General features: G+C 46.4%; 1 protein-coding gene across 7 annotated transcripts in view; it reads left to right on the top strand.

Moving 5' to 3' along the window:
- Positions 1–26,604, top strand: part of SLC8A3 (solute carrier family 8 member A3) — a 116,840-nt gene that overhangs the window by 75,006 nt on the left and 15,230 nt on the right. For 4 of the 7 annotated variants that reach the window (XM_039389008.1, XM_039389006.1, XM_039389004.1 and 1 more), the window contains one exon: positions 17,274–17,380. In XM_039389008.1, the coding sequence (XP_039244942.1) occupies positions 17,274–17,380 (107 nt within the window). Of the gene's footprint in view, positions 1–17,273; positions 17,381–18,778; positions 18,883–26,604 lie in introns of all 7 variants that reach the window. The other 3 variants (XM_039389007.1, XM_039389009.1, XM_039389005.1) reach the window with 1 other exon arrangement.

The raw sequence follows: 26,604 nt of genomic DNA, 5'->3' as shown, positions 1-26,604 counted from the left end.
GGTGGCTTTGACATCTTAATTTGTGGCAATGATTTTAGTGCTGTATAGTTTAACACGGGCCATGTTTTGTTCACGGGGCAGAGAGATGATTTTCTATTATAGTTTGTGAAATGCCTTGTGTTGTATTTCAGTAAGCTTATAACAGGACAATGAACCTGGTTTAGCAGGAGAGACGTAACAGATGGGAGCTAATGTATAGAAAATCAGCTTATGTAAGGGTTCGGCGCCTCCAAGTGATGACTTTTTACGTCAACAGGAATGGCTCATTCTAGAGAGAAGGGTACTGGGCAGATGCTTTGAACTGAAGGACGTCTGAGTACAAGGACCTGAGCTGAAAGAAGTAGAAAACAGTGATTTTTGATTTTTAAATTCAGATATATTGGGTTCAAACCATGTTTGGGCACCTGGCTGGAGTGCTTTATTTTAGGGGTGCCTTATTTTAGAGGCACCTGATTTTTGCCAGAATTTTCAATAATAACGTGCAATTCTGAGGGTCTTGATTTATAAATTCCCAGTGCCAAATATGTAGATTTGAGAAGAGGCTGGGCATTCCCTTTTCCCATGATATTTTATCATGTCTCAGTTTCTCATGACTGAAGTGAAAATGTTAGTATTTACCTTTATTTTTTGAGTTGCATTTATTCTTTTTAGTTCTTAGATAGGAAGTAGTGTTCCAGTAGAAGGAAATGTATTGCTGTGTGAAGAAAATAAGAAGGAATTCCTGAAAAAAACCCCTGCATTTTGGAAAAATACTGTATCTTTATAATAGAAACAGAGATTTTAGACTGTGACACTCTAAGTATTTTCCAGTGAAGGTGTCACCCTCTGAATAGCAAATTTAATCTGACTAGTAATAGGCTAGCTTGTCCAAGGTATTTTCCACATTTCACAGAAATAATCCATGGATCCATAAACACCTGTCAGCCACAGGACAGCTACTGCTGATCTAGTATTTAGAGCTGTGCACACCAAAGTGGGATTTTGGCTGGTCCTTGCTCTTGCACACATTGTAGGAGGATCGTTATGGAGGACAGGAGGTAGTAATCTCAGTTTTATTCTTCTTTGAAAAACCAGGCTTGCAACATTTTTTTATCCTAGATTTTTCATCTAAAGTGGGGGTTTTTTTCTGTGTGTTTAGCCCCCACCCCCACAGTGGCACAGAGGACATCATCCATGAAACATAAACCACATCCTCCGTGACCTTAGCTGTCACCAGGTCTCCTGACTGTACTGGCCAGTTCTACCACTGCATTTTGTGAACTCTGGCAGAAGCTCATTTTTTACTGAAAAAGTTGTTTATAGTATTGGTAGACTGAAACAGTCCCCTTGATTTATCCCTGTTTTAACATTTCTGCCTGTGGGTGATTGAGTTTAATTAAGGTTGACTAGTAAATATTTATTCTCATGGCAGAAATAGGTCTAGGTTTGTCTGTTAAAAATACTACAGAGCTTGCCTCTTTCACTGCAGTTAACTGAACCAAACACTCCACAATTTTATTAATATCAGCAAGGAAAAAAACCTCAAACCCCACTGCCACAAGCTTTTAACTGTGCAGCTCTCCCCCAGCTGAGGAGCACCTCTCCCCCCAAGCATCCCTGTCCCCTACATCCCAGTCCCTGCTGAAGTGAAGCCCGTTGCCATGGAAGCCTCATTAAATCTGCATCTCGCCTGGCCAGGGCTGCAGGGGCTGCGGCTGTATTTTTAGCCGGCGGCGGTTGCATAAGGGGGGCGGGATGGGACTGGGATGTGCCTTATATCTCACTTTGATGGAAGTCTGCCAGAAACTGGCCGAAAGACATGTCCTGCTCAGGAAAGCTCACTTGGGCCAGGCAGTCCTTGGCAGCCACCAGTGTTGCTAGAACTGAGCACGGGGAAGATGCAGCACATGGAGTTGGGCTTAATGGCCAAGCAAGCTTTAGGGAAGTGGCATAGTTCTGTAGAGCGCCAGGGGCTCCAAAGACTGAGGGTCTCTTGAGATTAGACTAAAGATAATAAATCTCTCTTGACTTGAGCAAAACCTTAACACCTGGAGGGGTAGGAAGAAACTCATCAGAGCACAGTTGAAGAACAGCACTTCACTCCTAGCCATGTACATTTTGGGGAAAACAATGCCACATCTAAGTGCATAGCCCCTAGAAGAAGAAAATGGAGATAGATGGTGTCAGAGATACTCAGGGTGAATCCAATCTTGGGTACAGTGTTGCCTAAATCCATTTTTGGGAGGACTGGATTTGAGTCCATCTCCCTGTTTGATGAATACATGACACTGAAGGATCTGAAATCCGTACTTACTGTAACCCCCACCCAACCCTTGACATAATGGTTTCTATCCCAAGAAACCACTACATACACACACACAAAAGAAAACCCCGAAATCACCCCACATGTTCATTCTCGGTCATTTCAAATCAGATTTGATGGCAATAGAAGACAAAAAAAAGAGGAGGTTTTAGTGTCTCTGCACTATCAGGATTTCTTGGCTCAAAACATGAGCCTGCTCTCTCTCTCTGAGCACTGAATCCCAGCAGTGCTAAATGTTCCAAAAATCAGATTTTTATCCTGAATTACACCTGGGCAATCTTTCAGTCTTCAGGGGGTCTCACAGATGGCCAAGAGAGCCTTGTTTAGCCTGCAAAACTGTTATTATTTGTGCTGAGGCATGAGAAGGAAGGGGTCCAGCTTGACTGTAAATGAATAACTCTTGCCTCTAATAAAAGTCATCTCTTTTGTTAGAGGCTGTGAAAATTTGATCTGGAGCAGTTGGGTTAAAATTAAATAGAGCCCAATGCTGCTGTCCTGTACAGTCACACTCCGTCAGAGCGGAGTCATATGTGAAGCTCCAAGGGCTAGTAGGGACTGTTACTATCATTGCTTTTTAAAGAGATGGTCATATCATTAGAAGCTGGGTTTGTCCTTTTTCCAGTCATAGATCTCCAGATGCCTGCCTCTGCAGGAGGCACCAACTGGTAAATAAACATTTAAAACAAACAAATAAAAAAGAAAACAAATAATAAGGGTAAAAAAAAAAAAAACCAACAACAAAAAACCAACAACAAAACCACCCCAACACCCCACAAAAACCAAACCACCAAACCCAGGATTACTTCTAATTTACTGGAAATGGGATATGACCTGATTCTCTGGAGGCAAGTGTGTCTGACAGAGCCAGCTTTTGCAGCTGCAGGCTGTCTCTGCTGTAGACCATCTCTAAGTCCTTCATGGGGAGTTATTTCCAGCTTCAGGGCTGGCTCCACAGACCTTTCTCAACACTAGGCTAATGAAAAAGTCAATGCCTATGGTTTGCAGGGGTTCACAGACTCTCCCCTACAGTTGTGGAAAATGCAACTCACCTTCAGTTTTGCTATGAGATTAGGGCAAGTGATGTTTTGCCCAGGCAGCCTCATTTCTCCTGGTTCAGTATCATGATTCAGGTCAAATGAAAGAAAAGTAGGCTTTTCAGACTACTTCAGAAAGCCCTACATGACTTCCTCTAACCCTTGCTCAGGGTCTGACTGTGAGTTCAAAGACCCAACCTGTGAGCTCCTGCTTGGCAGCACCCACCAATCCAGGATGGCAGGTGTAGGTACCTGGATGGCCCAGAGTACTCCTCCTTGGGCACTTGCAGTCTCTGTGCACAAGTGATGCTGCTGCAGATGGGTCACCAGACAGAAATAGGCTGCTGTCCTGCAGCTCAGAGCCAGTGCTGCGCCACTTCGGCAGCAGCCCTGGGCGTGAGGGGTGTTTCCTGGCAGCAGGGAGGCTGGGTGAGTGCCTGGGGAGCAACTGGGCAGCGAGGGCTCTGTCTTGAGTGTTTCATTCCTGTCTGCTCCAGCTGATTGCTGCCAATGAAGCCAAGCAAATCTTTGATATCCTCTCTGCTTCAGCTCTGCCTCTGGGGAGGAAAGATAAATGCAGTCTACCCACAGGTGAGAGGCCAGGGCAGAACCTCAGACCAATGAGGTGCATGTTCAGATCCAATTTGTGGATGGTCAGCATCAGTTTGCAGGGCTCTTAACATTTAGAATTTATTTCTCAACGTACTATTTACTCCACCGCCTTTCTAAGGTGGCAAAGGAAGCATGGGGCAACATGATGGCATGGAGCAAGGGACAGCATTTGAAAAGTAGAATAAGCCACTGATAAGCATAGACAGACACCCTGGTAAACAGACAGACAGAGCAGAAGGCTCCCGCTCCTGACAGTCTCCCTGGTGTATAGCAGTTTCCTTGTAAGAGCACTGACACTCACTGCAGGGCACATGTGCAGTGAGCTGGAAGAAAGCAGAGGCTGGAGGAGGGAGGAAGAAATGCTCAGGCACCAATGGCATTGCAACCGAATTATGTTCTGGCTTGGAAGAGATCTGGGATGGGACCTTTCTTCCAAAAAAGATCAAAATCAGCTCAAAAAAAATCAAGCGCACCTTTTTCTTTTTTCTCAGAAGGTCTTTATCTTGGGATTTCAAGTCCTAAAAAGTTTTCTAGGTCCCATAATGGGCAAAACTCATGATGGAGTCAGGGAGTTCCATTTTTAAGGTGAGAGGTCTAGGAGGTCAAAGAGTCCTTTCTCTGACACCCCAAGGGATTCATTCTAGAGGTCTTTTTGAGGTTTTAGCCTTCAGAGCAGATGTGTCATGTTACTAAACCCCTGAAAACATGTTTACTGATGCTGGGTGAAGAGTGCTGCACCTGCCACCAAGCTGGGTGTCAGACCAGGGCTCGGAGAATGATTGTTTTTTCTTATCAGTTGCAGTTCTAACCAGATGGAGAGAAGTGTGTGAGTCCAGTGTGCAAACCCAACATTCAGTGAGAGCTTGATGCATGCCAAGGGGCATCAGGACTGCGGCCTGTGCTTTGTCGGGACAGGTCAAATCATACAGTTGTTCAGTGGTGAATCAAAACTTGGAAGGGAGAAGACAGACCATAATTTATTAAGTTCTGAGGCATTGAGGGTGTTGTAATAGGAGGGCTTAGACAGCAAGAAGGGGAATAAGAGTTGAGGAGCATGTTGGAATGAGGGTAGGGCAAGCTTTTAGGATGAGTAAAGGGCCTTGGGAGGCATGCAGCAGCCCATCTCTTTGGGAATTAAAGTTGGGTCATTAAGCAAGGCTTGAAGGTTGCCCTGCTCCTAGATTTAACCTTTCTGAAGCACTTTTGTTCATGGCAAATCTGGCTGATGACATGATCTTTGCTCAGTTTATGAATAAGGAAGTGGCTTTTTAATGGTGCAAAGCTCTGGATTCTGAAAGTAAAAGCCCATCAGTGCTGGTCTCCTCCTGGGAACCTGCAGCTTCTCCCAGGGCATGAGCTCCTTGAAACTAAGAAAATGACCCTGTTTGGTTTTTCCGGGATGTTTTTATTCTGTATGAAATAGAAATAAAACAGCGCCAAAGAGTGAAATGAAATGTTGTAACTGAGTATCCTCTGTCGTATTTTCAGTGCTACAGAAGTGCAAGTACGATCAAATACACAGGACCTTGTATAATGATGCAGTATCTTGGCTCTGTATAAATGGCTGGATATGCAACTCTGATGTTGCTGGGGCAATTTGGTGTGCTGTCCCTTATCTTGGTCACAAGAAGCCTGTGACCAGAGCCAAAGCACCCCAGCTCCAGCTCCTTTTGTTCCTATATAATAATTTTATCTGCGGTGTGCAGAGCGGGCCTGTTTCAGGCTGGCAGCTGCACAGCGTTGTTTGCAGCTCATTAATTTCCTACAGATTGCTGCCTTGCTGCTTTGGATGTAGTGCAACTCCAGTGGCTGGGCTGCAGAACTGAAAGCACTGTCTGCTTGAGTCTGTGGGAAGAGCAGAGCGAGGGAGGGGGCAGAGGGACTTGTGAGGCTGATATCCAGAGACATTTGTGATGAGAAAGTTGGTTTCACTCCCCAACCTTTTTCATGTGCTTTTAGCACTGAAATCTGTGAATGCTGTCATGTGCAGGAGCCACAAAGGAGTGGGGTGTTCCTGTGCTGGGAACTGGGGGGATTGTCCTGGCTGTTCTTGAAAAGCCAAATTACATTGCCAGTGTTGTCCCAAAACAGGTTCTTTCACCCGGTGTTCAAGAGTCGAGATATTTGATTAATTTACAGTTCCACACAGAAAGGGGTGCTGGGTGGCAAATCCACAAAGCCAGCACAAGGACTATCAAAACTTTTCACTGTTTATACATTTTAGCAAACAAAGGCATTAATAATCATTGGCTACAAGTTGCATAGTTCTCTTTTTAATTACTATTCTATCCTCTGTTGGTTAAATGATTCCATTGCTTCTTATGCTAGTTAGTCTGTATGCTCAGTCTTTCTCTTCATTTGAGTTGGTGGATTTCTTGGGTTGGTGGTCCGTGAGTCAGTGGTCGTGATCTCCCCCTGCCAGAATTACCTTTTACCCAGTCAGAGCCGATTTCAGCACAGTTGCTGAGTTGGCTTAATTAGTTTCTTCCTTATCTTGGGATTTCTGCCAAATGTCCTTTGGCCTGTAAATTCTGCATTCTTTCTGTCCACTATCAGTGGTACATCCTTCTCCCCAAGCTTTGTTAACCTCCCCCTAGGTCTGAGATCACTGAAGCATGTCAAGCCCTAAACTTTAACAGGGCAATTTTACTGACAAGTATTATATCTAGCACCTGGACATCTCAGTGCAGTAAGTGTAGGACAGTGAGTCCTGAGCAGCCATGTTAGGAGGAGCCCTTGGTCTCCACCTATGTTGTCTCTGCTGGTAAGAGAAATGTTGTGGGCAGTAGGTGTGAATCTGCATATCTGTCAGTACCTGCAGCTGATGGCAGCCCAGGGGATGTGGATGTGGCTGGCATGGGGGTGATCAAGAACCTCCTGTAATCCCTGTCTGTAATCCACCTTCACTTCCACCACAGCCTGGCTCCTCTGGCGCTAGGATCAGCAAGCTGAGGTCTCCATGTCCATCAGCGTTCCCTCCTGTGCTGTGTTGCTTGTCCCCAGTGTGCCAGCATGCCCCTGCCCATGCTGCTGGGGAGCCAGCCGCAGCTCCCTGTCTGCCTTCACTGTCAGTAGCAGAGAGAAAGCCAGCAGGAGCTGGCTGATTACAGAGTCAGTATGAACTTGTGAAGCAGCATGGCAGTAGCAGAACATGTAGTAGGGAGCTCCCATGCGGCTGCTTTTGGCACCCAGGCAGCAGAGGCTGGGATGCCATGCAGCACTGCAGGTTTGGTTTTGGGCACCCCATGTCAGAAGGCTTTTGAAAATTCATTGAGAGTTCCGAGAACTGAATTTTGAAGCTATATAGAGTTCAGCTGAGCTAGTGAGTGACACTTGGCCCTCCAGAGCTGTGCCCAGAGAGGAGCACATGGGTGGTTGTCCTCTGGATGTCGGGATTGGATGAACTGATGTTGCAGGTGACTATCAGCACTCACAGGAGTGATGATCTGAGCAGGGATTGGTACTCAGCACACACCCTGGGGCAGCAAGCTCAGGTCAGTGGGGCCATGCTCTCCCAAAGGAGCAGTGCTTGAAGGCCAGCCACTTGTGTCTCTTCAAACCTGCTGTGACAAAGACTGAGCGATGCATAGCAGGGCCATGCCATCAGGCAGTGCCAGAGGCTCATTTCGGCTAACAAGCTCCAGCAGTTTTTGCCCTGGGAGGAATTTAAAGCCTTCTCAGGCTGATGAGGGTTGTTTCGAATCTGGCATTTCTCATTCCTCAACTTCCTCTCCCCCTCTGTCCCCACCTTCTTGTCCTTGCCAGCATCTCCATGGCAACCCTGTTGCTGAAGAATAGAGAAGACATCTAAATATAGCTTCCAAATCTACATGCCTTCAGCAAAAAGTCTAAAAACAGGGGCGACAGCTTGAAGCACTAGTTTGCCAATATCAGCCAGTGATGAGTGTCTTGCAGGTGGGATTCAGGAGCAAGGTGGTGGGACAGGGGATCACTTCCAGCTGAATGCCAGTTTCATGTTTGCTCAGGACATCTCAAAAGGCTTATCCCTCCCCTCCCCTTCCCAAACCTTCCTTCCCAAACCTTCCCAAACTTTTCCTTCCCAAACCTTCCCTTCCCTTCCCTTCCCTTCCCTTCCCTTCCCTTCCCTTCCCTTCCCTTTTCCCTCCTTCCCTTCCCTTCCCTTCCCTTCCCTTCCCTGAGAGAAAAAGGGCAGAGTCTTCTCAGTGAGGTTGTTCCCCTGGGAACCTGCCCAAGGTAGGGAGGAGAGAAATGTCTGCGCCCAGGGCCCTGGCAATGCTTTGCACCTACACCAGGCTGATACCCACCTGAACTGTCTGGTTTCATGGGCTGCCAAGTTGAATTATTGCTTGTACAAGACGTACTTACTGTACAGACCTCAACAAATAGCTCCACAGGCTGTTCAAATTTTGTCTGTTCTCCCCTGGCCCAGAAGCATCAAGTCTCATAGGGTCAGGAAGAAAAAGCTGACTTGCAGCAGGCCAGGCAAGGGCCCCCTGTGTCTGTACACACAGCTTCAGTACTTGGACCCAACAGTCTGAAAGGTGATGCACGGATCAGCCTAGATTTCTTTTTTTTTTTTGAGAGGAATTTAAACAAAGATTATAGCTGAACCTGAAAATGTTTAATAGAGAAAAAAATAGCTTTATTAAACTGAATAAAGAAAAGAAGACCTGTGGAGCTAGGCTATTATGCTTGTACAACACAACTTAAATAGCTCATGGATCAACAATATGGACTCAGCTGAGAGAAGGGGGGTTTAACAAACAGTGGTTTTCCCCTTTTTGAAGAAATTCTTAACAAACTGTGGCATCTTTCCATGAAGAACCCTGTATATTAGAGCATTTTATCATGTTTGAACAATATGAAATGTAGAATGCTTTGGAAATCTTGTCTAATGGGGCTGACTGCATTATGGAACCTCCTGAAGCATTTTTTGGTGCTTCCCTACCATGCTTTTTCCAGCTCTTCAGGGCTTCCAGCTTGAGTGTGACACATTTACCATTCCCTAGCTTTGGTGCTGATTCCCATGGCTGATGCATGGATATACCATATCTCTTGAGTTGCCCTGAATAACAGAATAACACATCAGATACTTAAGGATTTTTTTGCAAGGCCTGGAAATGCTTAATGGGCTCACTTGCAACTTAGCAGCTCTGATTTCTAATTGCTGGTACAGTTACTTGCACTGGTATAAAGTAGGTGCAAAACACTGTCATGTGAAGTTGGCAGCATTTCATATCTCTTTGCAGTGTTGGGTGGCAGTGGAAAGTGAGGGCTGGGCTGCTGTGTAGGAAACAGGCATAACTGAAAAATGAAGATGACCAGAAACACAAAGTGACCCCTTTAGTGTTGTCATCTGGGATGGAGGAACCATAACAGTTAGGCAATTTATTTTTTTTTTTTAAATCAAATTGATCTTTTTACCAGCTATCACTATAAATCTTTTACTGGTAACACTTTAAAGTTTTCTAATGCAAGTAAAGACTTGAAAAAATAGGGCTTTTAGTCTTGGCTATGTCCCTTTAATTATCATGTGTCAGCTACTAAAGCATTTTTAATAGTTCTAATGGAAACATGAGCCAATTTACTAATTAGCCAAGATTACATGAGGAATACACAAAAGGAAGATGTCTTTCTGAGTCAACATTTCCTCCTTTATCCCTTACAGAGATCTGGTGTGATGTGAGCAAAGTACACTGCTAACAGCCAGCTGGGCAGAGCCCTTGAGCTCCTGGTGCTCCTGCACAGAGTCTCACACAGTCCCAGGGAGATGGGCATGAAGGGCCACCAAGATTTTGGACAGGGGTCATTGTCTACACTTCGGGGTACAGCCACATCTTGTATGGTGTCTTCTTCAGTGGACCTTTTCCCTCCTCCCTGTGACCCTCTGTAGCGGAGCTGGATGTTTCTGTTCCTGGCCCTCGCAGGAATGGAGCGGAGATCCCTTGTGTGCTGCATGTTTGGCTGGGATAGGGTCTTGCAGAAGGTAACCTTGACTCTAGGCCACCTGGGCCAGTCCCAGATCCTGCCTTTTTTGCAGGGACTGCAGGGGCAGTGCCAAAGTTTCTTCCTGCTCCCACCTCGTCAGTCTGTGTGGACTTTCTAGGGGTAAAGAGTTGAAATATGGGGAAAGATTGTCCAGAAAACCATCTTTCCCATGTGGCTTTCAGAAAGTAGTTGGGCAAACACCTACCTGTCAGGAATGACTTGGTGGAATGGCTCTGCCCAGAGGCAGGGTGATAGCAGTTGCTTGCTGACCTATTTTCTGGGGTCTTTTGGTTCCCTAATGACATAATGGAACTTTGGCAAGGAAGAGGAGATGCCCTACAGAAGTGCACAGCTCCCTTTAAATGGGAACCACATCAGATGAAGCAAAACAAGTTGATACTCATATGAATAAGTGATGCGTCCACCACCACTTCAGTCTCTCTCTGCTCTCTTCCCTCACCTTTCTGGCTGCATCACTGTAGCATCTTCCACATGAAGACTTCAAAGGAAGTAGGGATTGTTCCCTATCAAGTCCCTGTGAGAAATATGGATCACAGGCACTGTATGGATATGGAAGTATCCACTGATATGGAAGTATCAACTGATTTGCTTGTATGTTTTCAGGGTGCCAGGAGAAGTACATAGGTCATATGGTGACTGGCACTGTGAAGAACCTTATTTTAATGATAAGATGATAGTTATCTGATGATAAGTTATCAGTTGATTTTAATTATAAGATAACTAGTTACCAACTGGTTATCCCATAAGCCAACTTGAAGACAAAAGAAAAAAAATCTCAATTTCTGAGGATGGCTTCTGTCTGTGATACTTTATAGCTGGCTGGCCCGGTAGTGAGACTGTCGGGCTGTCCCCCATGTTCTTGCTACAGAAAGTGGGATAACTCTTGCACAGCTGCTCTTCCAAGGTCCTCATGAATGACACAGCCAGTTCCTGGAAACTGGCCCGCAATGGCTTGTCTCCAGCTTCTGTACTAGCACCAGTTCTTCTGTAACTCAAACATCAGCAACTTGCGCATCAATGATCTGCTCGAAACTGTTTTCTGACAGTTCATCTATCCTGTTGACATCTGCTTAGTTAATTGGTACCAGCATCTAATATGACCTTAAAGGCACCTTCAATTCTGACCTTTCTGCTAGAACAAACTGGGACCATTGCCAGTGGCTACAGCTGGATGCTTGAAAACCTGTTCCCCCTTCCACAATCCCCATGGGAGCCGAAAAATCTTTCACGAACATGAGCTTGAGCCCAGCGTGCAGCTTGCCTGTCTTGGTCATAGTCGAGGTAGGTTCCTGAGTTACCATGATTTCCTGTTGAAATTAAGATGACTCAGCACCTCCTGTCTTTGGCTGTGCTGTGCTACAGCATAATTCTTTGCTTCAGAATGGCTTTGGTTGTTACTCTGGCTTACTTGATGTGCAGCTCCTTGTGACAGTGTGCATCAAATCAGGGCTTCTCTTGCTGGCTTCTTCACCTTTCCTGTGAGCACTGTCACTTTGCTCTGTTAAATATCCACCTCCCAATGAACTGGGCAAAGAGAGTTAATTCCCTCTGGTTTGCCTCAAATGCACAGCATCGCCAGCCAGTCAAGGGAGATGATTGTCCCACTTTACTCTGCACTGGTGCAGCCTCACCTTGAATACTGTGTGTGGTTTGGGCACCACAATATAAAAAAGACATTAAGCTATTAGAGAGCATCCAAAGGAGGGCCATGGCCATGAGGATGGTAAAAGGTCTGGAGCGGAAGCTTTATGAGGAGTGGCTGAGGTCACTTGGTCTGTTCAGCCTGGAGGAGACTGAAGGAGGACTTTGTTGCAGTCTACAACTTCCTTGTGAGGGGAAGTGGAGGGCCAAGTACCAACCTCTTCACTCTCCTAACCAGTGACAGGACTTGAGGAAACAGCATGAAGCTGAGTTGGAGGAGGTTTAGGTTGGATATCAGGAAAAAGTTTTTGACCCAGAGGGTGGTTGGGCACTGGAACAGGCTCCCCAGGGGAGTGGTCACAGCACCAAGACTGCCTGAGTTCAAAAAGCATTTGGGCAACGCTGTCAGGCACATGATGTGATTCTTAGGGTGTCCTGTATGGGGCCAGGAGTTAGACTTGATGATCCTGGTGGATCCCTTCTAACTCAGCATATTCTATGATTCTGTGACTTCTCTATAAGGTCTTCTACCACAGTGAATAGGTCCTATTTGTAGCTTCACATTGAAACCTCAACCCAGTGCAGAACTCTGGGAAAGGGTCAGACTGCTTTGAACTTCATGCTGCAAGGATGTGAATCCACAACAAATCAGACGAGGATTTGTCAAGGTGTGTCAAGAACACAGTGGCTTGACCCAAGGTGTATCACTAATGATTCACATTAATGAGTCACTGAAGATCTCCTGGTACATCTCACTGCCCAGAGATGTTTACCTTGCTGTCCTGGCTGCTTTTCATTCTGGCTAACAGCATCCCACCAGGGACTGTAAATTCTGCCCTTGCACAGCCCTGCCTGTTTCAGTGGTATACACTATGTGATATCTCCTGACTTGCACTGTTTTTAGACCTGAGCTTTATTTCACATTCCAAAGTCACACAGACACACAGAGACACATCCTCTTAACCTCCTCGGCAATAATTCCTGCAAACAAGAGTGTCCACACAGAGAGATACTCAATATTTTCTAGCACATTAATCAAATAACCATCCAGTTGTTGTCTTGTGTGTTGGAAGTGGACGTGTTGTCAAATAAAATGATTTTATATATTATCCTCTGTACTTCCCAGATGGGGAATTTAGCGACATCATGTGCACAAAGTCCTTTAGGAGAAGATCGATGTCTATTCATTTCATCTTCCGTTGCTTACTCAGGGAAATCTTATTCTTAATGTTGCTCCCCAGAGGAGCTTTTCCATCCCTAACTTTTAAAATCAGTGGTTGTTTCTAAGTGCATGTTGAAAGGAGAGCCTGGACTGCCATCATCTGAGGGCTGTTGGTGGCAGCTTGCAATGACCTTAGAGAAAAAGAAGGAAGCAAGCAGCTATCCTGACTTCTGTATGGCCAGGTTTTCCCCGGGAATGCTGGCTTTTGACTTGTCTGGCTATGTCACAGCCCAAATTGGAAGCATTGCTCCATCTGCTGAAAACACCACCAAGGCCTGAATTAAAGAGCTTTTCCCATCACTATATCGTGCAGGGGTTGAGATTGGACTGTGCTGTGGCTTGGTGCTGGTGGTGGAGCTTTGTGTTTGCAGAGTGGCTCCTTGCTGCCAGGAGAGGCTTTTGGATGGTCTCTGTTGTTCTCTGCTTTTGAGCTCTCTGACATATGTCTTGGCCACAGTCAAGCTGTCAGGGAGAAAGGGGAAGACTGGAAAATGTCCTCCTTTCCTCATGTGAAACAGCCAAAGGCTGGGGAATGAAAGCTGCTCAGCTGAGCAAGGTAGGCTTCAGACTCCTTGCTTCCCATCGTGGTGAGCATGCCCATCAGGGCTACTGCACTGTCAGCCCCTTTCGTGCTCGCCTCTGCCTCCATTAATTTCAAGAAGCTGTCACGATGTTCTCCCAGCAAAATGTTCCCAAGCCTCCTGCTCCCGCACACTCTCTGCCTCTCGGTGTCCTTCTGTCACATCTCTCACATTAACGTGATGTCTTCCCAGGGCAGTGTTACACTCCAGCCCTTCTCTCCATCCATTTCCTCCACTCTTCATGCCTTCTGAGAAGGCAGCTCTCAATGTTGCTGCAGGTAAGAGATGAGATTTTGCGGGAGCAATCTGTGTCTTGGCCTCCAGACAATTTATGACAGCTCAGGACGCAGCTGTAGTTACAGTTGCCTTAATAGCCCTGGAGAGGAGCAAGATGCTCGCAGTGGGTAGGGAAGCTACAGAGCCTGGGAAAGGGCAGCCCTCACCAGCCACATTGGGCTGGGAGGGGTGGCCTGATGGGCCCCATAATCCCCCTCTGTCAGCACTGGCCTTTCTGTGGTGACAGTCATGGGAACAGCCAGCCAGCTGAGAGAAGTGTACTTCCCCTCAAGGGAGCAAGCCCAGCCCCGTGCCCCCATCTGTGCAGGCTGCAGAGCGGGCCCGGGAGCAGGAATGCTGCTTTTTTCTCTGCCTTAAAATCCCAGTGAAAGGTTAACCGCTCCCCATTATGTGGTACTGCGTCTGTGAGCCCTTATCTACCTTCCCCTGGCACTGCATAGTCCTTGCCAACTTCTGCCCTGCTCCTTTCTTCTTTGCAAGGGGAGGTCTGGCAACACTCTGGCTCCGGAACAAGAGTGGGCAGTTTGGCTCCCATCATCCCCATCCCACACCACCTGGGTCTCCAAGCCACATAGGCCACACCTCTGGGTTCCTGCTCTGGGTCCTGAAAGCTTTAACAGTGTGGAGGACCTGCTGAGCACTCATCGCCTCTCAACAAAACTGGAGAAGTCAGGCACCACCTCTTTTGGGATTCAGTCAGATGGGGTGAGGGGGAGCCTGTATCCATGCAGGGCACCTGTGGCTTTGGTCTGTCCCTGCCCTGTTGTTTCAGAGCTGGGTAAAAGGTCCTTTTCTCCTTCACAGCTTGTAGCAAAAGAGGAAACCAGAAATTTACTGGATTGATCACCAAATTCAGACTCTCTTTTTGGAAAAGTCACCTGAGGCTTGAGCGTGTGGTAATGGTCCAGATCACAGCAGAGCTGAGCTGGTCTAGGAGTCCAGAAGGTTTTCACTTTTGTATTCCTGACCCAAGGGGACCTGCCTTTGAAATCCAGCATTTTACCATGTTAGCCTCTAGGGATCCCCAGCATGTTTTCTTTCTCTTTCTTGACTGTTTTTATCTTTTTTTTTTTTTTACATTAAAAAAGACTACTCTAAGGAATTCTCACCACTGTGGAACTATTTAGTAGGCCATGTAGAGCATCTTGTACTTAACAAAATGTACACATAGTGAATCATTATTTCATCAGTCCACAGTTTGGACAGAAGGAAAGAAGAAAAGGAAGCAAAGAAGGAAGGTTGTTATATGAAAACAAATTCAAATGATATACATGCATAATATTAATTGCATAAAGCCTTAGAATAGCTTTGTCGTGATACCTAAGGTTACTCACAGGAAACATGGTCTGTGGTATTTTTTTCCAAATTTGTGCAGACAGGCAATACTGAGTATTTTGAAGCTCCTAGAATGGAAAAACTATAAGCAATGGTATTTATGAATAGGATTTTTAAAAGCAGCCCATGTTCAGGAAGCACTGGCTGCTTTTGAAAATCCCACCTTCTGTTTTGTAGTAATGAGCAAGGAAAAGATCAGAGCTATGAATCAGCTGTAGATTTAACTCAACAAATTGAACAAGCTGTGCAAAGTATCAGGGGCCCTGACAACATCTGGTTCAAAAGGCAAATTCAACCTCTCCAACAAAATTGCAACAAAATCATCATGATGAAGTCTTAGGAGAGTGGCAACATTTACACCAGAGATGTACCATTTCAAATCCTACATCCTTCAGGCTGTATTAGCAGAGATTGAAAGGGTCTAGAGAAGGGAAAGTAGGCTTGCTGGCATTGGTGCAGGGTATAGGTAGAGCAAGCACTGGCAAAAATAAAGATGATTTAGCTTAGAAAGAAGAATTAGAGATTATTTGTCCTGCATATTCCTTCACTGATGGGTATGGCAGAGGTTGTACGCCATCATTTGAAAGACGAGGTTTGGGACCAAGATCAAAACTAGAGTCAGCACAGGGAACAGGATTTCCACAGTCGGAGTGCAGGAGCAGTTCTAACTTGAGGGTCAAATTGTAGGATGACCAGTTAATTTTGTGGTCATTAATGATATCAGTAGGAATGCAAGCTACAGGGATGACATGCGATCAGTTCTCCTATTCTCTGTTGTGAAATGGTTATTTTCAGGAGGCTGTTGGCAGTGACAGCATCCCCAGGATGGGGATTGCAGCATCTCCAGGATGCAGGGATTCTCTGAAGTGCTGTGGGATCAAAGATACTGGGTATATTTAATGCCAAGGGCTACAGGCTGAGGCCCATAGAGATTTCAAGCTTGGGGCTATTTTTCCAGACTCTGTGATTGCCAGTCCTGCTTTTCTCCTCCTTCCCATCCCCAGTCAAGACTAATTGTGCACAACATGACCTGGGGCTGATCTGAATGTTGAGGATGAGCAGGAAGGAAGGGGAGGTCATAGCCACAGGGCTATGTGTGGGTACATGTGTAGGAAGCGGGTAGTCATTCACTTGTAGGAGGGGGCAGCTGGCCTAGTGGCTCCTGGGGCAGTTGTTTTGGGGTAAGGAAAATGCTTTTCATGTGGAACTGACTTTTGGTTTAATGAATGCAGTTCCAGCTTGGGGCTGGGGCCAACTGGAAATCCAGGAGCCCCAAGATGACAAGCATATATGCCCATTCAGAGCAGTTCCACCTGCAGACAATGTTGTATTTAAGAGGGTGTGAGATGAGCTCAGAATCTAAGTACCAATCTCTTCAGTCATGAGTGAGGGATGGAACTGAATGAAGCCTTGCAGCCACTGGAAAAGTAAGGGGAGCACAGGAGTCATTTTGAGCCTGCAACAGTGTAAGGAGGCAGTGAGCCTTTGAGTCACTTCCATTGTTCTCTTTGGGTGTGAAAGCTGCAGGACAGTAACCTCTGCATAAGGCGTGTATTTGTTGTGAAGGAAACCATGGCACGGTGAGCTCTTCTTTTCCTACAAAATGCTTTGAGAAATTGTAAGAAATTTGCCAAAGGAGAGACATAGGATGTGCTGCCCGGCTGCTCCAGCAGCCAACACCTCTCAGAGCAGACCCATGAAGCTGTCCCTTCAGCAGCTAAGGAACTTGGTTCACCTAGAGCTCCCTCTGACATGAATTACATCAGAGCAGCAGGTTGCAGGGTTCCCCATGACCTGTGGGGCCAGCAGGCATCTGCCAGGCCAGTGGGTGTTGCTGGCAGGGAGGCAGCAGCATGGTGCCTGTGGGGTATGTGTGCTTGTGTGGCTGCTGTTGCCCGTGTGTGTGGGGGGAGGATGGGGAGGTAGCAGGGTGAGGGAAGCCTGCTTCTCTGCTGGCCATCAGACCTACTGCCCACAAGCTGAGCCCTGAGCCGGTTTGCTGGGGGATCAGAGCTGGTTTTGTCTAACTTCACTCTGCACAGTGTGGCCTGCCATCCTGCTTTTGGGTTAAACAGAAAATTGGCCAGTGTCACTTGTAAGAGTGTGGGTTTAGCCTTTCTTAAGGGCCTAGTTGAGCTTGTTCAGTGGGTGAGAAAACTTTGACTCTCTAATGTACCCATTTAACTCCTTCCTTCCTCCACTTTTGCTTCTCTGTTCCCCTCTCCCCTTTATGACCCTTATTATTTTTCCATCCACAGCAAAACAATTCACATCAAGGTAATTGATGATGAGGAGTATGAAAAAACCAAGAATTTCTTCATTGAGCTGATGAGCCCCCGCATGGTGGATATGAGTTTACAGAAAGGTGTAGTACTGGCCCTGCAGACTAACATTAACATTCTTCTTTCCTCCTCTCTTCCATCTCCTTCCTCCTCTTGTCCTCCTCTTCCTCTGATGTCTCTCTGTCTCCAACTGCTCTGCCCTAAACACTGCTGTGCGCGCACACTGTGTCATATGGTACCCATGGGGTGGCATGAGGAGTGATGCTGGGGTGGGGGAGAGGCAAAGTGGTGAGGGGAGCTCAGAGAGAGCTGAGAGAAGGATGGAAAGAAGTCATGCTTGTCCATATTTTTGTGGCAACTTGAGAGGGACTTTCTGCTATCCCCACTGAAGGGCCCAATCAAATTTTGTAGCATCAGTGGGAAGATGCTAGCTAGAAACACATCCAGCATCTCAGGAAATCATCACCCAGTCCTGGTCCTATGGATTGTTCTGGTCACACCTCTGTTAGAAATGACAGGAATCGAGGTCTGGTGTAGAAGCAGCTTTATAACTTCTGAGCAGGCCAAAGGCTGTGCAACCCCTGGTGTGGTTCCTGCAGTGCAACTCTGGGAGCAGGAGCTGAGGGCAAGGAGGATCTGATGCCCCACTTTGGTTCACATGGGGGCTCACAGCAGCTGTGTGCATTGCAGGGATACTGGAGGGAGCTAGGTGAGCTGGCATCAGGAGGAAGAGGCCAACTCCGCTCTAGTGCCCAGGGCATTTCCTTTTAAGCCTTGGAGGCATTTTAGTCCCATTGAGTCCCCTGTGAGGTCCCAGCAAAGCTGTTCGCTCCCTGGGAAGCCTGAGTTCTTATTTGGGGAAGAGGCTAGGAAGAAGAGATAGACACTATCAAGGAGAGAAAGCCATAAGATAGATAGAACTGTCAGCCTCCTTTGCAGCTGACAGAGCTGTAGCCCACCAACAGAGACTCACCTCACCCCACTGGAGAATGTGCCTTTCTCTTCTCCTCAGGCTCCCAGCTCAGAGTCCCTGCAGATTTATTATTAATTGTGAGGGTGTTATTATTGTATTTATTATTAATTGTGAGAAACCATTGATCTTCCAGCTTAAACACAGTGGGTACCTCAGGGTGGTGGTCCTCCCTGGTGATTTTCAGGCAGCTGATACCCTTTCCATTACCATCTGACACTGAAAAAAAATGCGCTGCAGAAGTTGCCTTCCACTAACCATCAGCAAGGTCTCTCTCCTCTTTTCTCTCTCTCTGTCCTCACTCCCTTGCCAGCCCTCTCTAACCCTAACACCCTTCCGCTCCCCAAGGAGCAGCTGCTACAGATGCCCCGTGTCCGACATGCACACTGCCCCGGAGGAGAAGGGGCTGTGTGCCAGGAGCCCACGCCGCCTCTGCTGCTGCTGCTACTGCTGCCTTGCCTCCAGCCAGCCGACCCGCTGTACACGGTTGTCTCTCTTGTTGTCCCTACAGGAAGACCATAAGGGTTAAGATAGTAGATGAGGAGGAATACGAAAGGCAGGAGAATTTCTTCATTGCCCTTGGTGAACCGCAATGGATGGAACGAGGAATATCAGGTGTGAGATCCTTTTTGAAAAAAATGAAAAAAGAAAAAAATCAGAATCAAGTATCCAAACCCCAAATCCAGAAAATATAACCTTCTTTCTCCTCCTTACCCTTCCTCCTTTTCTCCTCCTCCTTATGTAGAGGGCTCGACTTTTACTTTCTGCCCTCCTGTATTCTTGCTCTCACCCTGTTTTGGTGTCGTCTCTACCTTTTAGAGCCCAGCTTACTTCTGATCCTCTTTTTGTGCAATGCTTGAGCCTCGGAAGCTGTATTATTTTGATTGGATTTCCTTGTCTGGATCTGTTTTTCGTTCTGAGTGCAGCTTTGCTGTTCTCCCTGCTCCTGCTCCTTTGCCAGGACTTTGGGGAATGTGAAAGACAAGAGAAGGGTGTAATGCATGGCTACCCCTTCAGCTCCTCCTGTACTCCCCTGTCCTTCCCTCTATTGTTGCCTCCAGTGGCATTGTCTTGGTGCTCTTGAGTCTCTATGATGTGCAGCAAAAAGTCCATAGAAGAAGAGGAAAGGTGTGAGATAACTAGTTTTGCTTTTTTTTTTTTAAATGGTTCTTTATGTCTTCCATCTGAAAAACCCCTTTAATGTGTCACAGACAATCACAATCTGTCATGCAGAGACTGTGAAGCTCTGCTGAAGTCCTACTTCATCAGCAGTGAGACCCAGGATCTCCCATCAGACCAGGATCATAGTGGGAATAACCCCAGACTTACAATTGTGCCTTGCCTACATGTATCTTTGTCCTTGTCCTATGTGTTTGATCTCTTTCTCATGGAGTCTTACCAGTGGCTTCACCAGCTTTAGGATGGCCTGGGAGGGCCAAGATTAAACAGAGGCACTTTTCAAAAGGGAATTCAAATCCACCTTCTGGGTTTCTGTTACAGAGTAGAGTCAGCTGTGTGACCCCATGGGCTTATTTCTGCTCCCATGTGCTATTGCCGGTGATGGAACACCTGGCAGTTGCTCGTGCATGGCACAGCTTATCTCGCCAGCACAGCAGCTGCCCTCTGGCCAGTCCGAGCTCCCATGCATGGCTCTGTAAGATGTCCAGGATAGGCACAGGTTGCATGAGCATGTCAGTATCATAGATCCGTGGATGTTGTAATAATATAAACCCATAGTTTTAATGCCATCAGACCGCCTCCTGCAGCCCGGAGGCAGTGAGGGGCATCAGATTTCATTCTGTCGAGCACAGGCCCTCAGGTTTCACCAAAGTCCAGATGCCCTTGAGTAGAAGCACGACCAACCTGCCGTATCCAATGGAAGTATGTCCCAGCAGTCAGTTGCCCTCCAGGGTAAAGATGTGAGCATGGATTCTAGGTAGAAGTTGTCTGACCTCAACTTGTAGCCACTAGTTATTTCCCTACTTTTCTCTATCGCATGAAAGAACGATATAGCGCCGCAGCTTCTGTGCAGGTATCTACTCACTATACCCAGAGTACACTCAGATTTCTTCTTGGGTGTTTAAGGAGATTAAGCCCTTTAAATCTGTGTAAGCAAAGTGTTCAGTCCTGGATCAAAGTCTTCAGTCCTAGAACCACACTGGGGTTCTCCTCTCCACATGTGCCTCTTCCCATCTGTGGGTCTTCCACCTCCATCTCAGCAGGTACAGGATGAAAGTCATGGGCATCTGTCTCTCTCCTGCTTATGCACTTGGCAGTTTGGAGCATCACACTGAATTTTCTGCTCAGCTGTCTGTTCTCTGTGAGTCCTCATTTCTAAACAATGATCTTTAGGATACAGAGTCAGGATTGGGCTAGTTTTTGTGAAGTTTCACATTTCTTTTTTCCATGTAGGAGGTCACATTGCATCTAGCTGAATAAAACCACGTATTTGAAAAAAAATCCAAATGGCCCCAAGTGGCCACCCTAAGGTGGTTCAGTTGTAAAATGTCCTCATTATTATTAGGACTACAAAGCCAGTTTGCTGTGTCATATGTGTCTCATTTACACCAACATCAGCTGGAGTTAGTGGGACTGTCTGATTTGCAACAGGCAGAGAGGAGATCAGAGCTGGACTAAGTGATTTGCAGCACAGAGCCTGCAGGCCAGGGGGTGAGTGTGCACCCTCGGATGGACCCTCTTTGCCTAGAGGAAGTAAAGGATCATGCCAAAGAGGAGATGCAGTGCCTTGGTTGGCCTCGCTAGAGAAAAGTCAGAGTGAGAGCACCATGATTTTAAAATCTAAGAGGTGGGAGATTAAGTTGCATTTGTGAATGTTGCTGGCACAAGGTGGCACAGTCGCTACACTAAGTCCAGGGCATCTGAAAAGATCCCCAGCTCCATAGTGCTGCACACTGTGGCATCTCCGGTGAGCATCTCTGGTGAGTGTACCTTGTGCCTGGGATGAAGAATAAGGAGGTACGTGAGGCTTTCCCATAGAGAGCATTGTGAGCAATCAACAGCAGATGCTGTGGCCAGCAGCTTCATGGAATGCATGCTTGAGCGGCCAGCTCCCGGCAGAGAGGAGGCAGCCTGGGACGTGCACAAGCTTGCACATGCTCAGGCATCGTGTGACATGCTGTACAGCATTGGGAAGGGATGTTCATCTCCTGCCCATGTGTTTCTGCCAGCATCATGCCATTGTAGGGAAAGAGTTCAGGTGGTTTATTTCTTGCAAAGCTGATCAGCTTTGACACATGACTGATCAGCTCCATGGGCTGCAATGTCTGCACAGTCACTGCAGAGCAGACAGGCCCCCCACGGCACTGTGCACGTGCTGCCATTACCCGTACCCACAGACGGGGGAAAGTCCTACACCACAGTTACCTAGATGGAACTTTGCTTGGTTTTGTTTTGATGATGAATGCCCCCCCCCCCACGACTCACATGACAAAGGCAAAGCATAGCTCCTGCCTCTCCTGGGGGGGGTCCAGGCCTAGTCTCTTTTGAAGAAGAGTCTCTCTGGGTTTTGGTTACCCATACATTTGTTTTCAATGCTGCAAAAAGTGTGTTTCTTCATGGTGTGTCCTTGTTTTGTTGTTACTTGCCATTTAGCTGTGTCCCACTGAGCCTGTGCCTAAAAGGAGCTGTAGGAGTATTGATGTTCTCAGACGGCTCTTCATAGTGTCTTCAAAACATCTCTCCTGGCTGCTCTAGAAGCAGGGCAGTGTTGGACATCTCAGATGAGTGGCAGTTGTTTTTGAAAGTAATCTGCAATCCAGGTCACGCAGAGACAGCCAGTCCATCACAGTTGTGCCTGCACTACCATAGTTTTGTGCTGAGGGCCTGTACCCACCCTGGGACCTCTCCATGCAGAGGGTAGCTCCCAGCTTACCTTGGGGATACAAGCTAGGTGGCAGTGATGAAATCAGGGGTGAAATGTCCCTTGAAGGGATGGTAGAGGCGACAGCAGGGATGAGTAGTATGTGCTTTTCAAACCAGCCTGGGGCAGAGTTTGAATGGTTTATTTTGGGATGCAGAACTTGGTCCAGAGCCTTATGCTATTCAGACCCAGCGTGCTGTCCTAAGGGTACCTGCCCTGCTGCTGGCTGCGGTGGCAGTGGTTTCTGATAGACATGCAGTGGAAGAGGATGGAAGGTGAGAGCAGGGCTTGCTACCATGCGGTTGATTTGCATTAGTGTCTGTGCTGTCCTGTACACCTGCTGATACAAAGCAGTCACCTCCACTCAAGGGAACTTCTCCTTGGCCCTGATCAGAGCTGTGGGGCAGAAGAGTCTGCAGGAGAGTCTCTGTGAGGGCCAGAGCTCAACATGAAATTCATTCTAAAGTACCTGTGTTAATCCAAACACAAGTTCCTGTCTTCAGGTTGATCATGGGTTCCAAAACACAGAACAGCCACTGATACAGCCTTTTAGCTGAAACATTTTGCGTCATCTGCAGATGCTGCTCTTTACTCTTCACCCCCACTTATATCAGAGCTGTGCTGCTTTGAGCCTTGGGACATTCAGTTCTTAACCCTTGCTATAAGGAGAGCTCACCACCTACTCCTGTTATATAAATGCTACATCTACAACACAAAACTTTGTCTCACAGCTCGTCTGTTCTTTTTCACCAATCACTTTCTGCAGCTGGAGTTTTTCAAAGCCTTTCTGATCATCCAAACAAATCACATCAAGTAGTCTTACTATAGCAGCTCTTTTGTTGATGTGCTCCAGTAATTCAAAGAGATGAGAACAGATCTGAGATTGGTATCTTGCTAGCCCGGCCTGTGATGAAGAGCGATACCAATACTGGTAGGGGCATATCAGATGCACAGAGCACTGGCAAAGATGGCACTTGCTGCAAGCTTGTTATATTGAAGTAAATTAGGAAAAAGAAATCAAAGAGAGACTCATATTCTTTGCTTGACAAAGATGGTAAGTGTTGCTTTTCTCTATACTCCTGGCCATTTCCCAGGTTTCCTGACTTCTTTTGTCCTCTCCATTTCTAAGAAATTAATCTTCGAAACCTTATCTCACCTTTCCTACATATGCACAGTCATGTAAACTGAATCCCTGCTTGCTGAGTGCTGCAGGGCTTTGAAGCCTCCCATCACTCTGAACCACATTTCTGGCCATCCTTTTTTCAGCACCTTTTTAAAGGCTTCCTGCAGTGAAATGAGTCTTTTCCTTTACGACAGGATTCTGTCTGTTGGTTTGACTCTTGCTCTCGTGGCAACTCTGCTATTGTGTCAGCTCACAACTGAGAACAAGGATTTTGCTGCTGTCCCAGCAGGATTTTGGACTAATACTTTCTTTCACTCATCAACTTTCACACTTTTTCCACAGCCCTGGATTACAGGAGAAAAACTTGCTTTGCTTTCCCTGGATAAAGTTGCTCTTCTGGTTAAATTGTGGATAGCCTTAGTGTTGATGGAGCCCAAATGGCAAGTGAGGCTACTTTGGAAGATTTCACTCGACTGCAGATAACATTGAAAATAACATTTGGAAAACATGTTACATGAGGGTAATTGAGAGTCGGCTTGTAAGAATGCAGCTCATGGCACAGCAGTGGAAGATTCAGCCTCAGAACTGATGTTTGAAGGCTGAGTCTTGAGGGTTATGTTTTGTAAAAGGGACTGACATCCTTCATGTAAAGTTTTGCTTCAGAAAGCATGTCTCCCACAAGATACAGCTTTGCTGGAAATGGGAGCACAGATGGCTGGTGAACACTATTAAACAGCTTGTTGGCATGACTTGACTTGGGAAGATTTTGACTGAAGTCCTCTCAGCACTTCCAGCACAGAGTCAACTGGTGCAGACAAATCTCATTGCATATCTCCTTTTAACTGAGCAGCACCCTTGATGGGAAAGCTTTGTGCCCCGGAGGAGGATGTGGCTGGGAGTTGCAGAGTAAGGATTAAACTGTGAAGAAAGAAGGGTTCCTAGCTTGGATTGATCCAACAAGTTATCTGTATCAAAATATTGATGAAATTATGTGACTTGGTACAAAGATCCATGCCTGTATAAGATAAGCTGCATTGATCCATGAGCACATGTGCTTCAGTTTTCTGAAGTGTGGGCAGATGCTAAGAAGCTCCTTCTTCTGTCAGCTGCTGATGGGAATAGCAAAGAAATGTTAAATTGCTGTTACTTCATTCCCTGAAGGTTTAGTGATTTGCTCGCAGCTCTCTGATTAAACTGAATGCTGGTGATTCTCCTGATAGAGAGGAGTCTCTTGGAATCTGCAAGAGCTTTGCTATTGACTTCAATAATAACAGCATTCAGGTTAATGCTGCAAAATCTCTGCCTTGTTTAGCCTGTTAAAAAACCCCATGTTTATAGCTCTTCACAATCTATTAGGAAAACAGTTTGTTCACCTCAGTGAGCAAATCTGGAGGCAGAGCCTGTGGACAGTTACATCTGGAAGATGGGGGATCCTTATCTCTTTGGGGAGCTGAACCTGTGGTTTGTATGGTCACTGCATGGTCACCTTTGGGAGTGCAGGGGATGTAGCCAGTGTGTTCTCCTTGCCTTTGGCTTCCTGTGACAGCCCTGCTGTGTGACTGAGAGTCTCCTCAAAATCCAACCTCCTCTCCCTCATTTCAGCTCACCCTGTAAATCCCAGGCCTTTAACAAGGATTCTTTTATCTACACAACGGCTTCCTGGGGTCTTTAGGGATATTGATTAGAAAAGATTTATGTTAATGAAGAATGAGTCCAGAATAAAGCATGCAGCATGGTCGAATCTCTCTGTAAGGTAAACAGCAGAGAAAAGTATTTCACTATTTAGAAAAAGGCTGGGACACACATTGTATTGTAAACTACAGGATTGCTCAATTGCTGTTCTGCTCCCGTGCCAAGCCTGGTTCCTCTTGGTTTGAGCTCTTTGGCTTCAGTAGAGTTAAAACAGGAAGGAATTAAATTCCTGATTTGTAACCCACACCAACATGCATGTCACAGTAGGATTTGACCCCAAAGTACACCAAAAACATACAGATTAAATAGCTTATTAGTAAATAGCTTTTTTAGCAGCTTTTTTAAATTCAGGCCTAAATTGTCCAGTTTCAGGGGTGGCAGGGGAAGCAGAGTTCATGCGTGCAATTCAGTAATCAAAACCAGGCCTTCAGGGCAGAGAAATTCCAGTAAAGGAGGAACAGGGATCCAGAGTTGAAGGCTTTGGGTCCTCCTGGGAGAGTCAGCATCACCTACCTTGTCTGCAGGAATGCATGTTTGTCCACAATCACACCATGCAAGAGTTAGGTAAGGGATACTTGGGACTGCTATTTTGGATTTGGCTGCGGAGCTAATTTTTGCAGTTCCCTTTAAGAGTACATGTCAAACCCCTGAGCCTACCTGAGATGCCAGGAGCAATGAGGTGGCCTGGCTCGGCCCCATAAGGAGCGGGATGTCCTGAGCAGTAGTGCAGGAAAGGGAGAGGTGCCCTGAGGAGGACTGGAGGGATGCAGCCTGGGCTGGGGGGGAGTGGAGGGAGGCTTGTTGGATGCGAACAGCGTGGAGGCCATCAGTGAGGCTGGTACAGGTACAGCATCCCCAGATGGGCTGTCAGGAAACATTACAGGTCAGGGCTAAGGGCACATTAGCAGATGCGTGTGCAGGAAGGAAGCTTTAGTCCGTGAAATCATTTTCTTGCTTGCATGCACAGCATTCACTCAGAAATATAAAGATAAAATAATCCCTTGGTGTTCTGCATGCTGTATTCTTTATGTTTCATTCATAGCTTTATAGGCTTCTTCAAATATTCATGTATCATAAGTGAAAGGGAGAAAAATTGTTCTTTTGCAGGCTCACAAGCAAATGGGAAGAAAAATAAACTCAAATCCCAGAGTAGTAGAATAACAGCTTTAAAAAACATGAGGAACCAATGATTTTTTTTAATAACCACAGTAGCTTAGGGGCCCAGCAATATTTCATTATATTACTTTTGAACGCAAAAGTGACCCATTGTACTAATGCTTGTAATTGTAGAAGACAAATTAAATTTCTGCACATTGTCTGGAGAAGCAGAAGACCATGGAATAGTAAGGAGGCCACAGGGCAGCCTGAACTGCAGCAGGACAGAGCTACAAGAAGAGCTACAAGAGCTACAAGATTCATGCTACAAGGGGCAGAGACAAGCATGTTGGAGGCTTCCTGGCAGAGCTGTGTGAAGCACAGGAGATGGTGTGGACAGAGCAAATATCCCATTGCTTCTTGTGGCTCAGTGGCACCGTACGAGCTGCAGAGCATATTCACAGGTTTTGACTCTCAAAATGAATTGACCCTGAAAAACAAGGGATGCTCAGCAAGGAGACTCTTTATTGCCCCTTCCCCTTTCACT

This window comes from Pipra filicauda, unplaced genomic scaffold (assembly GCF_003945595.2).
Source record: "Pipra filicauda isolate LSUMZ 115617 unplaced genomic scaffold, ASM394559v2 scaffold6_size6359152_pilon, whole genome shotgun sequence".
Taxonomy (NCBI): Eukaryota; Metazoa; Chordata; class Aves; order Passeriformes; family Pipridae; genus Pipra; species Pipra filicauda.
The sequence above is the reverse complement of the archived record's forward strand: the minus strand, read 5'-3'. Positions and strand labels throughout refer to the sequence as shown.